This window comes from Geotrypetes seraphini, chromosome 1 (assembly GCF_902459505.1).
Source record: "Geotrypetes seraphini chromosome 1, aGeoSer1.1, whole genome shotgun sequence".
NCBI lineage: Eukaryota > Metazoa > Chordata > Amphibia > Gymnophiona > Dermophiidae > Geotrypetes > Geotrypetes seraphini.
This window is the reverse complement of record NC_047084.1, coordinates 496411427-496427181: the sequence shown is the minus strand read 5'-3', so window position 1 is coordinate 496427181 and position 15755 is coordinate 496411427. Positions and strand designations below refer to the sequence as shown.

The 15755-nt window shown below is 42.8% G+C and overlaps 1 protein-coding gene across 4 annotated transcripts in view; it reads right to left on the bottom strand.

Moving 5' to 3' along the window:
- TLE4 (TLE family member 4, transcriptional corepressor) overlaps positions 1 to 8792 on the bottom strand; it is a 410973-nt gene extending 402181 nt beyond the window's left edge. For all 4 annotated transcript variants that reach the window (XM_033927147.1, XM_033927157.1, XM_033927165.1 and 1 more), the window contains exons 1-4: positions 7772 to 8792; positions 7111 to 7208; positions 5985 to 6048; positions 5745 to 5789 (exon numbers count right to left, since the gene is read on the bottom strand). In XM_033927147.1, coding sequence (XP_033783038.1) covers positions 5745 to 5789; positions 5985 to 6048; positions 7111 to 7208; positions 7772 to 7816 — 252 coding nt within the window. In that variant the 5' untranslated portion in view covers positions 7817 to 8792. The remainder of the gene's footprint in view (positions 1 to 5744; positions 5790 to 5984; positions 6049 to 7110; positions 7209 to 7771) is intronic.
- Positions 8793 to 15755: the final 6963 nt, after the last annotated feature.

Sequence of the window (15755 nt, the reverse complement as noted above, 5' to 3'; positions counted from 1 at the left end):
CATGTCTTGGTACAATCTCTGTGCAAAGTATCGATTCTGCAATTATCACACACCCATTTCTAAGGCAAATCAGCATGATCTGCTACATTTGAAGAACACATTTACATTGGGTGAGGACAATTTGTCCATGTGCCTTAGAAGTCTGTGCATCGGACATCAATTAATATATGTCGGCCCTTCAGAAACACTGGGAGCAGCTGCACTGGAGGAGCTCTGGCAGCCACAATAAACTACAGTAGCTGATCTATTAGCTGAGAGGAAGATTAACTTGATGGTTAGCACAAAAGGCTGACATCTGATGAAAACAGAGCTCAAATTCCACTCATGTTCTTTATGACCTTGGACAAATAACTTAACCATATATCGTTTTAGGTATAAATTTAGGGGCCCTTATACCAAAATTTTATTAAAAGGGCCCCTTACATTGTAAACCCTGTAGGGACAGGAAAATAGCTACAGAACCTGAGCTATGAGCTATTACAGAAAAACTTATAAACCAATTCTTAAATAAATTATTGCTTCTGTATTTTTATCCTTACTTGTATCTGTATTATAGATTATAATTGTTGCTTTTGTTATTGTGTCTTGGCCAAGTGATCCCTACCTATTGTGTCATTAAAGACCCTAGTCAACCATCCTCATTGCTCTCTTGATCTTTGTCTCAGACCTCTCTATCCCAGTCACATTTTGAATGTTGCCACTGCTTTGATTATGACCACCCCTACTGGCAGACTGAAGAATCAGAAGGGAACCAGGAGAGACAAAACAATCCAAAGGCAGGCTGTACTCAAGCAGTGATCCTGCTTGAACAAACACATCAGTACCTGAGCAAAGCAGGAGTTGAAAGAGGTCAAGCACTCACACCCTCACCAATACTAAAAGAGCATGCTTTGGTTTGCTTTCATTTCCAGCACTTATCACCTTTCAACCTCATTTTTACATTTTGTTTATTTGTTTTTTAAGGGATGGGAAGAATGAAATAATAAGTCTACTGGAGTTATGCTAAGAAGTTGATCCATTTTTGAAAACATGAATAAAAAAGCCGTATCCACTTCACTATGCATCTAATGCAAGAACTATTCTAACTTGGATCAGAACAAAACATGTTCTACCATCTTTCCTCTAGCTCTTGTGCCACACAAAAATGACAATCTGGGCAATAAGTTTATGCTCAAGATGGCGAGTCTATACAAATTACTAGGAGAAAGAAACCCACAAAACAGTGCACAAAAACATCAGCTATCTTCTGATGGGAAAAATCTGTCGGCTAAGAGAAATCAGCCAGCTGAACATAGGTGTACACTAAGAATTCAGTAGCAAAAACCTTTATTAGCGTGCACAAAAATGGGTAGATTTTCAATCCCGGCCAAACTGCAGACTACTACAGATTTCTCAGTTTCATACAAAGAAAAACAAAGAGGTGGGGTGTGAGGAACAATGACATTTTACTTCACTTAGTGAGACAGCTAATATTAAACCAGAATTGATGATGCCTGGCCATCGCTCCAACTATCCTGCCTTCCGACTTCCCTTTCTGAAATCCAGATGGAATCCAGATGTTTTCTCCTTCCTGAAACCTGCGTTACCCTCGCACCTTTTCATCTCCCAACATTTGCAGCCCTTCATCATTTGCACCACATACAAAGCAACCCGCCACCACTACGGACTTTCTGCTAAAGGCATACAACATCCCTGAAAGCCTTCTTGTATAAAAAGCAATTAGTGATGGCCTACTTCCATTAATGTACAAATTGCAAAAAAAAAAAAAGGGGGGGGGGGTCACCGCTAAGATCAAAATGTATTTGCACAGGAAACCTCCCCATTTCAAAATATGAAAATAGAGCATTCAAAAGCACTACATTTCAATTAAGCAGATTCCTGCATTTACCCTTTTCAGCAAACATGTCCTAAAAGCACAAGAAACCAGACTGCTTAAGGCTGGGACGTTCTGTAAGCCACAAGCTACCTCAATAAGGCAATAAATCTTTGCTTGCTCTCCAGGCCCTTCAGTAGTTTTCTAAAATAGCTCACTAAAAAGTCCCAACCTAATTAAAAACAGCTTCCTCTGCACCAGCAGCCTTGATTTCACTTATTTACACATTAACTTCAGCCTCTTTTTGGCCTGAGCCAGTCTATTCCCTGTACCATGCAAGGCCTTTTATCTGCCCTGGACAGCATTTTCTCCAGCAGATGAAGTAGATGCCGATTGATTTGCTGTCGAGCATGGTAAATTAATAGCGGCAAATTGCTGAGGGCCCCCATCTCCCTGCTCCACCATGCTCCAGCGGCTCTGCTTTATTTGCTCCATGATGGGCAGCAGTCAGGCCTCTTCAAGTCAATTCCTTCTTAACAACCTGCAATACTTTTCAATGGTGAAAATAGAGCTGTTCCTTGTAAGTAAGAAATCAATATCCTATTGCCCTTAGAAAATGCTAAACAAGCAGTATTGGCAATCCGCTTGGTACTAGAGGGTATCAGATATAATGCAAATCCATACTGCTTCCCTCCTTGTAGTTATTACAGTTTGCTAAAAGGTTCCTAATGCCATTTATCATCATTTACCATCGACTGCTGCTGCTATGATTATGATATCCTATCAGCCAGCCGAGCCCGTTCATTTCTATTCAATTAATATTTCAGCAGCACTCAAAATGGTCGCTACTCAGCTTCAGCAGGAGCCTTTCCATGCCCTGGAATGAGGCTATTTGGCTACCATTCAATTTTTCACTTTAAAATTCTTAAAAATAATAAAAAGGAGGATCTGGCTTCTATGTACCAGAGGCAGCCAAAGAATCTTATTTTAGAAAACTTGCAAAGCATTTCCAAAGAATCCAATAAAGGGGTTTTCTTTGTTTGTTTTTACTCAGATCACGACCACTCAAACCACACTGCAGGTTCCCCCACCACTTCTGGTGTTCATTTGCTATTTCTCTGCAAAAGCATCAAGGTTAGGAGCGAGCATTCACAGCATTGATTTTATATTCAGTACTATTGTCCTCAGTACTTTTAGGGTCAAATCAGTCTTAAGCCCATCAAACATTTCTACCCAAACAATATGGAGATATTAATTCAAATTAAAATTTTGCCCCATTCAGCAACTTACAAATCGATAAGACATGAACAAAAACAAGGCAGATATGACCAGTTCCCAAGCTTGCATTTTATACTCGAATACCACAAGTAGTGTTTCAGAAATCCCTCCACCCACACACCCACCTAGTTTTCTCAAAAATCAGGCTGAGTGCTTCAACCAGCCTATTGCTATTTACTCAGTTACCAAAATTTAAATTAATTAGGTTCTCAAACATAATTGTTAAAAATTGGCAACATCATGCAGACTTAATTAAGATTAAATCCAATTTACTAAATGTACTTTAATTGGTACTAATTGCATTAGCTTGCCTTTCAGAATGACAAATTCCCCATAGGTTCAACTTTAATAGTCTTCTATGAAAATCAGCACAGGATGACTAATGATGAATGTCACATGAAAAGTTAGACGGGGAGGAGGACATATGGACCCCCACAACTTTAGGATGCTAAAGGTGTTTAATCTCATCCCATTAAGTCCCTGGGCCCTGACTATTGCCACCATGATTTTTATTTTGCAATGCAAAGCTTCCATAAAAATAAATGCCAAACAGCCAGAAAGTACAAGAGCTTTAAAAGAAAAAAAAAATATTACACACAAAGGTTTCAAATACCAGAGTTTTTCCAAGAACCCCGGGGAGGCATTCGCTTGAACCCTCAGAGGCACAAATCTAATAAATGAATAAGCCTAACCTGATCTTGAGAACTAGGCCCAATTACGCCACAGGGCAACTACGCTGCATTACTGCCTGCTTTCCATTATAAGGGCATCCAGTGAATACATCTGGAAGAGAGGCTAAGAGGAACCAAGGCTGTCTGCCTACGAAAACAAATAAAGACAGATATGCCTCTGTGCTTAAGGGGGAAAAGAGAAAATATAATAAGTAGGTGGTTTGCAGGACTGTCTGTATTTCATAATGTGATAAACCGCCTTCAGGATTTCTGATATGATTACATTTAGGAAGCCTAAAACAGAAAAAGGCACAATTTCACTGGGGAGTGAAGGAAGGAGGGGGGGCCTAAGATTTTGTATCTAGAAAGCAAATGAGGAAGGAGAAAAAGAAACAGATTCAATTTCTCACTGGAATGGTAAAGCTCTGTCTGCCTATCACAAGGTGCAGAACATCTTAGATTATCAGATAATAGCAGCATGCACAAAGGGGGAAAAAGAGCCAACAAATGGCCTTATACACTAAAGATTTAATTTTCAATTGATTCATTCTGGAATGAGGTCCAAAGTCTTTAAAGTAATCATCAAAGTTCCTAATTAATTTTGATGCTTGGGGGAAAAATTGTGACATAAAAAAAACAAACACAGAAGCCAGAAAGCTAACCTAAACACTTGTAATTATTTAGAAACCCTCTTTTCCTTGTTTGAGCCAACAGAAGTTAATGACATCCTTAAGTATAAATGTGTTATGAATAAGGGTGTGTTATTTACATTACTAATCTGGACAGAAATGGGGGAAAGGACCTTCGTTAAACCTCAATTCCTCCATAAATCTAATCATAACTTGGTCTATAATTTCTGTTAAACTGTGAATGAGACCATCAGCATAACTGTATTCGGCATTTCAACTGAAATTAAAATGCCAGCCTACTCAGTTGTAAAAGCTAGCACTTATATTATCAAAGAGGTACCAATTTGTTATTTGGAAATTAAAATAGCTACAAATAAATATACACCGTATTTGCATTTTAAAAACCTTTATGCCGCCATTAATACAAACTTCGTAAAAACACAAAAGACTGCATTTTGTTCAGCAACCCCTATGCAACAAAATTGAATAAAATACAAACGCTATATGTTTTTCATCTCCAAACACCATGCCTCAGGACAAATATATCAGCACTTTGAGATTTGCTGGAATACACAATCCCTATCTATTGACGCAAGTCCAAAAATATAAATGTACATTTAAGTAAAAGTTGGGAAAATAAGCATAAGCAGCCACCATTTTTATGCAGCAGAAATATACGCCAGGGTACTTGACTGATCATTAAAGGCTTTCTTTTGACTAATTGCCAACCTGTTCTAAAACAAAAAACAGCTTGTCATCATGCCCTCCTATTACTTAAGGGAGATCTGAACAGTGCATTCCTGTAATATTCACCTCAAAGTAGCCTCCAGGGTCTAGTATGAGGATTAGATTACAATTTTTTGGGATTGAATATTGGTCCTTTTTTAATATAAATAAACAAACAAACCATGACTTTTTTTTAGCTTGGTTTAATTATTTTTAAAGTTTTCTATACAATTCTAAACACATTTCCAGTTTTTTCCCCCATAATATACCTCTATCAAATGTACACAACAACTACCAGGGTATCCCTAATATTCTACTTAAAAAGTCTAATATTTATATATTTCAGGGCAAGTTATTCTGCAGGATATCTAGTTTACAATATCTATGTAGTGCCAGTGAGTTACTTATTAACTCTGAGAAAACAGTACTTTAAAAAATGCCAATAAAGCACATATAATGTCAACAAGACTCCACTGCAACTGCGCAATCGTGCCCATAAACAAGAGAAGGGAAAGGAATCAAGCCAGTTCATTGTGCAGGTATACAAATTGAAAAGATAAACAGGGTGAGAAAAAGCAGTTGGGAGAGGAGCCATCACTCAGTCAAGAGAACAGAAAGTTTGCCTACCTGCTTGTGCATCTCTATATTCAATCCATAAGACATCTCGTAATACTATGGGACGGGAAAAAAAAAATAGGCTGTGAAAATGCACCAATCCTGGAAGTAGCAGAAATCAGTGTACACTCTGCACCTCCAAACCATTTGCCCCCCACCCCCTCCCCATGTGCAGTTTAAAGCAGAGGATCTCAGCGTGCCCAACAATGCAAATAAAAGAAGATATCTGAATGTGCCCTGCGGATTCCTTACCATGACATAATGTCGCTGCATCTCAGTCTTCTCGCTTGCCAGTTTTTCACACTCCAGTTTTAAACTGTTCCAAAACAGAAGTATGGAGGGTATTTCAAAATACGGTAAGATGTAGCTCAAAATGACAAAATCACTTCTACCCAATGTACACTAACAAAAAGTCAAAGCCCTAAAGAGGCTGGCTTAGGGGTAGACTCTCTCTCTCCCATTAGCTGACTAATAAGGTAATGTGAAACTTGTCCATTAGGCAAATTCCAGTTGAGCAAATTTAGACAAAACATCCAAGCTGAGCTCTTTCCATTTTAATAAGGAGAATGTAGGAGAAAAAGATTCTTCCTCTGAAGTGCAGCTTCTAGTACCTGAATACACATCTGAAGGATCTGATAGTCATAGTCAGAAATGCCTTAGGATAATTCTTACAATACTTCACAGCCTGTCAAGTCACTAAATAAATACTGTATAAATATTGTCAAGTCTGCATTTAGGCACCTTAAAAACTTTGCCTAACAGAAGACTAAAATCTGACCAGGAGTTTTAAAATGCTGAAGGAAAACAGACCCTGTTATAGGTTAAGTCATGATTCAAACTTGCCAAGGTGATAAAATATGGCCTAAGAACTAGCAGCTGCCAATAAAAATGCAAAAGCCACATGGGTTGAAGATAACTGAAAAGGCATCCCAGCATTCTCCTGGAGGTTAAGACAGAAACAGAGGCGAGAACAGAGGTGATGTGCTGGGACAGGATAACACAGAGAGAGAGAGAGGCCTGGCAGTGCATGTCCCCCCTCCTTCTCCTTCCGGGGTAGTCACAAAACTAAGCATATCCTACCCCTGATGCTCTTTCTTATGCTGCCCCAAGACTCCCAATATCACTCCCTTCCCCTTGTGGCTGTGGCAGAAGCTGCTGCTGCTCGACTCTCACCTGTCTGACGGGGTGAACCTGTCTTTCCTCTTTCCTTAGGAGTTAAAAACAGTCGACAAGGTGCAAAGAGGAAAGGCGGCGGCGGCAGAAGAAGGGAGGGGGAGAGGGGGGGGGGGAAGAGAGAAGAACCAAAGCAGAAAAGCAAACAAGATCTGACAACAAGAGCTAAACAAACACGAGACAGGGCGAAAGTAAACACCATTACCTGTGGTATTGAGCCTGCAAGAACTGGAACTCCTCCTTAATCCGATCACAGGACTCCGAGATGGTGAATTTAAAGGGTTGAGCTGGCTGGTGCGGAGCCTAAAATAATAAACATTAATTACAGGCCAACTCGGCAAGAAGATAGGGGAGGAGAAATAACCAAACGCAACCTCTAACCCCCCCCCCCCCCCCGTACACCGGGAAGAGGTACAAACATCAAACCAGGGGGGTAGATGCACTTAATATTAACTACTCCTCCCTCCCTCCCCCCCCCCCCCCGCGCCAATTGCGCGTTTCTCCAAAGAAAAAAAAAATACTATTCTAAGCCTAAAGATGCGGGTAGAAGCAAAGGCGAAAGCCTGGATTGGGACAGATTAATTTACTTTCCACCATTAGCAAAAATAATTGTTAAAAAAAAGACAAAACACACTACTAAAACTCCAATCAATAGTATCTAGACAAGCAGAAGCAGCGCAGCAACCTCTCTGGTGCAAACAATAAGAAAATGGCTACAAGTCAAGTCCTGGCTGCTCCTGGGAGAGCGCGATCGCTCCAGAGCAGCAGCAAGGCTGTTGTCACCCGCCTGCCCCCGCACAAGCCCCACGGGGGGGGGAGGGGGGGTCTTCAGTGGCCCCCCCTCCCCCACACGTCGCCACACTCACCGGGTGTCGGCTCTGGGGGTACATCTTGCTCAGGTCCCGAATCATCCAAGCCGCTGGTTGAGAGCGCGAGAGACCTCCTCTTCCTCCTCCACCACCGAGATCCCGCTGCACCAGAGCCCCTCCCCACCCCCCAGCCTCGGGGGTCACGGGCAAAGGAGGCAGCACCGAGTGTCAGGAGCTCCCCGGGCGGGACGCACCAGCATTGCACGGGGAAAGGCAGGGAGGGGGGGTCAGGGCCGGGAGCTCCTCATCCCGCTGAGAAAGGAGCGAAGAAGGCTGCAAAAGGAGGGCACGGGAGATCCCCCGGCCAGGAGCACGGTCACCGGAGCAGCAGCGGATCCTCCTCGGTGCGGCAAATCCCTTGGAAAGTGACCGCCGTATCCGAATCGCTCTCTTTCTCTCTACCACCACTTTCCGACTCTGGCTGCAAAGTGCACCTCAGGTTTCCTTTTCCTCGTTTTCACACCTTGCTCGCTCGTCTTCCTTTTGGTGTGTGTATGTGTGATTTTTTCCCCCCCTTTATTTGTTTTCTTATTCTTGCTGGAAACAAAAATATTCTAGAGAGGAAAAATTTAATCGTTAAAATGTTGTGTGTCGGGGGTCCCTTCTCTTTCCTTGTTCTTTCTTTCTTCCTCCCGTACTCTTTGGAGTGTCACCGAACACAAGCTCCTTACAAAAGGGAAAAGAAAAAAAACAGAAAGAGGCGCGCGCGCGCGCTCACACACACACACACGGACAAGGAAAGCAGCAGTCCAAAACGCTGCTACCATACAGCTCTCACAACACGCTCTGTGTAGGTGACTTCTTTGACCAAATTTAGCAGTAGCGCACTATTAACATTCTGATACATATTCACAAAACTAGGGCAGGCAATATGCCGGGACGCTGGGAAATGGAGTTAAATTGCCGAGGTATGCTCCGGTCTAATCAACCTCCAAACCAGCATTAAAGAACTACCTTCCCCAGAAACCACAGCGAGCATTCGCTCAAGACCCCTCCCATCACACTTGCTCTTTTCCGCCAACCCTATTAAAAGAAAAGAGAAAAAAAAAAACACCCAACCAAGGCGTCTTGCTACAACCAATCATGTGCGACGGGACGCTAATCGGCCCGCTGGTATTAAATGCCCATCACGTCCATCCGTTTGACCAATGGGGCACAAGGAGAGGAGGGGCACTGGTGCTTTGCCTCCCACGTGGGGCCGTCGCGTCTTCCAGCGGCTTTGGCCAATCAACGACGGCTATTCGTTCTACCCTTCCCCTAGCTGGAGAGCAGGGCGAGAAGCGAAGCGGAGAGAGAACCTGTGACGTGCTTCAGTTGGAGCATTCGAACAGGGGAAACATTTGTTCAGTTGTCAATCAAAGTAACGTGGGTCTCGAAGAACAGCCTGTGTGTGTGCGAGCGCGCGAGCGCGCGCAGTGAGCCCTGCTGAAACTTGAAAGCAATCTATGGTGGGCGGGGAACGCGCGCGCGTTTGCTCGTTCTTTTTCTCCTTCTGCTATGAGGTGTCCGGGTTGGATGCTCTTTCTCCCTCCCCCCCCCCACACTCCTTAGGCTTGGCACGCTGGCTAATTAGGGTCCAGTGTCTCCTTAAAGAGACAAGATCGGGCTTGTGTAACACGTCGGCAATCTCTTGTTGATTCGAGGGAGGAAGATCGCGTTGATCCCACTTCTCCCAGTGCACATCAATTTCACGCCCTGCCAGAGCTGGCAGCTTGTGCATGGGAACCGAGCTTTTAGCTCGGCGTTCCCGCTAGATGCTCGCTGGCCTGACTGTAGGGGATTTTTTTAATACCCCTAGATAATAGATATATCAGAAAGAAGGTTTCATGGCTAACGAGAGACGCTAGCACTTGTCTACCCGTTCGCTTTTTGTCAGCGTTCAAATTATAGCTTTGGCCTTGAGAGCCAATTACTGGTTTCCTTGGACATTTTTGTGCCGGGGTAGGGGGGCTGGAAGCATCGCCTTTCTTTGTCCTTTGCAAAGCTAACAAACAGTTTCTTTTCTTAAATGTTTCTGAGAGTAGATAGCATCTCCTTCCAGGCTGCTTGATGTAGTTTACAGGAAAATGCCTGCTTTGTTTGTCTACCAGTTAAAAAGACAGTACAGTATATGCTGCTCTGTATGAATCGCTTACATGAGAAATAAGAGATAATCAGGACAGCAGGAGGCTGGGGGGATGTTTCTTTAGCTTGTTTACACTTGACTTGGTTCAGTTTGAATCAGGGTTGCTCTGTAGGCCTTATGTATGCATTAGAGAACGACAAGGGGATGGGGCGGCCATAGGGACAGGGACAGAGCCCACAGGGATGGAGTTAGGATTACCTTATGGTTCCAGAAAAAGGAGGATGGATTATGACATCTGGGTTTTAAAACCCAGAAGTAGAGAATGACATGGGGGGGGGGAGTGCTCACTGCGGGCACGGGGACAAGGCCATCTGCCGCCCCGTGGAGCGGTAAATGGCCTTGTCCCCACAGTTAAGGGAGGAACGCACGTGGTCACCGATCGCGTGCGGCCCCCCTCCCTCCTTCCCCCTTAGCTTCGCAGCGCATTAGTTTCCAAAGTAACTTGCTCAAGCCGGCCGAGCCTGCCTGCAATCGCGTGCATCTGTGGGTGGAAGCTTCTCCTCTGACGCAATTTCCGGTGGCTGCTTCCCCTGTCACTGCTGTTAGGGCTCTGCGCGTATGTCAATCGCTCACTGAGCGATTGGTTAGTTGTATTTGCATGCAAACTTGATAGCACATCAATCAAATCGGCCAGAGAATTGGCCAACAGCAATCCAGTCGGTATTTGTAGTGCATCCAGGCTAGGGTCATTCATGTGCCCTGTTGCCGTCACTTGTGCACCAGCATTTACGTGTAGGTGCTAGGCCCAGAGTTAAAGTGTGAGATCTGTGCTAAGCTAGTGTTCTGTAAAGGTTGCTCCGCACATAGTGCCCTTAGCGCAAATCTTAACAGCATGTAACTTTGGGAGCCATTTATAGAATTCCCCCCTATATATTTTCAGTATTGTATTCTGTGTTTCAACATGATCTACAACCATCAAATTGCACACTCCAAAATACACCTGTGACACTATTTCCTACAAGTACACAATACAGTACACTTACCTTTATAACTAAGTTAGCAAGCAGCAATCATTTGTATCCTACTTTTTATCAAGGCTAATGTATAAACTCATGCACACATTTTTTTAATATTTTTCTACAGAAACCCCCCCCCCACACACACACACACACACATAGTGTTAGGATTTACTGAAAAAGTGAAAGCATTATTTTTCAAATGGGTTGCTGGAGTCAGGGTTTTACCCATGTTCCCCCCTCCCCCCTACTGTTGGACCATCTCTCCTTGTGCTGTTAAAATAAGACCTTTAAAAAAATCTGACATTGATTTCATACTTTTATACTTACAAATAAGATTTAGTGTAGCAAATGCAATTTGGGTTCATGAACAAGGACATATTAAACATTTCAGTGTTGTCAAATACTGCCTGTTATCATTATTACAGCGAAGGCCATCCAAATGAAAACACAAGAATCGGGCCTAGCTGGCAGAATGATGCTCAGCATGTCCTTAAGAGTTGAAGGCAGCTATACACAAACAAATCTGAGATAAGTTTGCCATGGTGCAACTGCTAGGTTAGAGAAACATGCAATTAACTCCCAGTCTGCAGCATGAATGGCACAAGAAGGAACAAAATTGGTGTCTTCATGGGGAAGGATGACTATAAGTGGATAGAGAAGTACTGTACTGCTGCTTCTTGTGGGTATAGATCAGTGGTTTACAATAAAAATCAAATGAATAAAAATAATAGGATAGACCTTAAATCACAGGTGTCAAAGTCCCTCCTCAAGGGCTGTAATCCAGTCAGGTTTTCAGGATTTCCCCAATGAATATGCATGAGATTTATTTGCATGCACTGCTTTCATTGTATGCTAATAGATCTCATGCATATTCATTGGGGAAATCCTAAAAACCCGACTGGATTGCGGCCCTCGAGGAGGGACTTTGGCATCCCTACCTTAAATGCTCATCCATTCAGAATGAACATGCTCCTCTTTCACAGGCAACACCCCAATCCCTAAGGTCCAAAAACCAGTATAAAAATGAGTCTTCATCAAAACTACATTTCTGTAAAGAACCCGAGACCATAATAAAATCAGATTCCATAAAGCACTTGCCTTTTCTGCACCGAGGCAGTGCATCATTCTCTCAGGGCAGTTATTGATCATATCTGCGGGCTCTTGAAAATGAGTGATGTCTGGATCACACTGGAGATTTTGTGTCAGTCTTGTTTGGGGAAAAGCATGTGAAATGTTTTTGGTGCTGTACACAAGTGGAGGGGCACAATCAAAAGAAAGTCTAAGTCCGATTCAGACTTATTCTGGGCAAATTTCTGTGCAAGAAACACTCAAGAGGTATAAGCAAACAATCCAAGAAACATTTTTTTTAAATGAAGTACATGCACAAAAATACTGTAGTTGTTGACTAGTCCAAAATTAATACAAATAAGCAATGTTTGTGGCTTTTAAAGCCTTTTTTCAGTATTTTGAGTGTTGTCCTTTGTTGTCGAGTACAGCTTGGATTCAGGCAGGCATCGAATGGCATAGCTCCTGGCAGTATTCCGGTGTGATCTGAGTTGTCCACACCTGTTTTATTTTGTTCTCCAGATCTTCTAGTGATGTTGGATGCATGTCAGCACAGCTCTCTTCATTATCACCCTTGCATTCTCGATTGGATTGAGATTGGGAGAGTTTCCAGGCCAAGGAGCCAGTAAATTATATCCAGATGACGCTATCCATGCTTTAACTGCTTTAGTTGAATGGCATGGTGCTCCATCATGCTGAAAATGATTGGTACCATGTATGGACATGAATACTGGTAACTTGTCTTTCAGAACCTGCAGGTAAACTGGTCCCGTCATGGTTGTGTTTCTAGGCATCATCCAGATTCCAGCTCATCCATGTGCCGAAATTGCACCCCAAACCATCACTTTCATACTTCTTTACTGTAGGCACCACTTATTTTGCATTGTACCTTTATTTTGCAGATCTCCAAACACTCCCAGTGAAACTGAGTGAAGGTGGCTTCATCACTAAACATCACTTTCTCCCAATCTGCAGACTTCCAGCTTCTGTATTTGTTTCAAAACTGAAGACAATCGGCAATGTTCTTCGCAGACAAAGGTTTTTTTGCTGGATGACATGACTTCAGACCACCATCAAACAATCTGCGACAAATTGTCCATCTGCTCAGGTTCTGAAGGTGAGATGGTAAGCAAGAACAGTCAGATAGCATTGATATGAGGAGATAACTTTGCAGTCATTACAATTTTCTGATCATCCCAGCTGGTTGATGCACAAGGATCAACAAGGAACGAAAGGATCCAGTATCTTCCGAAAAGGGGATTACGAAGGGATGAGACTCATGGTGGGGAATAAGATTAAGAAGAGGATAAGCACTGTAAAAACACTAGAGAAAGCATGGTCCCTTTTTAAGGACACGGTCACCGAGGCACAAAATCTATATATAGCATATATCAACAAGGGATCCAAGAGGAAAAAGAACAAGGAACCGGCATGGCTCATTGTAGAAGTGAAGGAAGTGATCAGAGACAAGAAAACTTGGTTTAAGGAATGGAAAAGGTCAAAAACGGATGAAAACTGGAAAAAGCACAAACAGCATCAAAGAAGGTGCCATAAGGCGGTAAGAGGGACCAAAAGAGACTATGAGGAAAAAATAGCCAAAGAGGCAAAAAACTTCAAGCCATTCTTTCGATATATTAAGGGGAAACGACCCGCGAAGTAAGCGGTGGGGCCGTTAGATGACCAAGGAATAAAGGATTGCTAAAGGAGGACAAAGCCATTGCAGACAAACTGAACACATTTTTTGCATCTGTTTACCGAAGAGGATATACACAACATACCAGAAGCTGACAGGCTATACATGGGAAACGAAGACGGGAAACTGACAGAGTTGACAGTCAGTCCAGAAGAGGTATGCAGGCAGATTGAAAGGCTTAAAAATGATAAATCCCCGGGACTGAATGGCATCCATCAGAGGGTAATCAAGGAACTGAAAGGGACTATAGCTGAACTGCTTCAACTGATAGCCAATCTGTCGATCAAATCAGGAAGGATTCTGGAAGACGGGAAAGTGGTGAATGTTACGCCAATCTTCAAGAAAAATTTGAGAGGAGATCCGGGAAACTACAGACCATTGAGTCTGGCTTCGGTTCCGGGAAAGATGGTAGAGGTGCTGATAAAGGACTGCATCATTGATCACCTTGACGGACACAATCTGATGAGAACCAGCCAGCATGGCTTCAGCAAGGGGAGATCTTGGTGGACGAACTTGTTGCACTTCTTCGAGGGAGTAAACAGGCAGATAGACAAGGGCGAGTCGATCAACATTGTATATCTGGATTTTCAGAAGGCGTTTGACAAGGTCCCACATGAACGACTACTATGAAAAATTGTGAGCCATGGAATCAAGGGTGATATACTCATGTGGATAAAAAACTGGATGGCGGATAGGAAATAGAGAGTGAGTGTAAATGGATAATACCTAGACTGGAAAAGCATCACGAACGGAGTGCCGCAGAGTTCGGTACTTGGACCCGTGCTCTTCAATATATTTATAAATGACCTGGAAATTGGTACGACGAGCGAGATGATTTTATTTGCAGACGATATGAAGCTATTCAGAGTAGTGAAGATGTAGAAGGATTGCAAAGACCTGCAACAGGACATAAACACACTTGAGAAATGGGCCGCAACATGGCAAATGAGGTTTAACGTGGATAAGTGTAAGGTGATGCATGTTGGTAACAAAAATATTATACATGAATACAGGATGTCTGGGGCGGTACTTGGAGAGACCCCCCAGGAAAGAGACTTGGGAGTACTGGTCGACAAGTCAATGAAGCCATCCGCGCTGGCGGCGAAATGGATGAACAGAATGCTAGGAATGATTAAGAAGGGGATCACGAACAGATTGGAAAAGGTTATCATGCCTCTGTACTGGGCCATGGTACGCCCCACCTGGAATACTGCGTCCAGCACTGGTCGCCATACATGAAGAAGGACACAGTACTACTCAAAAGGGTCTAGAGAAGAACAACTAAAATGGTTAAGGGGCTGGAAGAGTTGCCTTACAGGGAGAGATTAGAGAAACTGGCCTCTTCTCCCTCAAAAAGAGGAGACTGAGAGGGAACATGATCGAAACATTCAAGATAATGAAGGGAATAGACTTAGTAGATAAAGATAGGTTATTTACCCTCTCCAAGGTAGGGAGAACAAGAGGGCGCACTCTAAAGTTAAAAGGGGATAGATTCCATACAAACATAAGGAAGTTCTTCTTCACCCATAGAGTGGTGGAAAACTGGAATGCTCTTCCAGAGATTGTTATAGGGGAAAACAACCTCCAGGGATTCAAGACAAGTTCCTGCTGAATTGGAACGTATGCAGGTAGGGTTAATCTCAGTTAGGGCTCTGGTCTTTGACCTGGGGGCTGCCGCGGGAGCAGACTGCCTGGCGCAATGGACCACTGGTCTGACCCAGCAGTGGCAATTCTTATGTTTTTTCACACGTTTCACACGTTTCACACGTTTTTTCACACGTTCACCACTCCAAGTGAAATTTTCAATGATGATGCAATTCTGCGATATGAAAGACCTTCGTTTTGTAAAGCAGTAATCTGTGCCCGGGTTTCAGGACTGAATTCTGCTCCTCTTTTTGGCATATTTCTGCAAAAAAAAAAAAAAAAAACCCAAAACTAAAATAGAATTAATTTTAAAAGAAAACACATTTGTATCCAAAAACATCAGAAATCTCAATTAAGATTGGCTGGAAATACAATTACTGTGTGTTTGTTTACAGTTCACAGTTATTTAATAATTAATTATTAGAAATAAAAATTAGAGAAATTAGTAAATACCACAAAATATTATTAGTTATGTATAAAAGCAACACAGGCAAA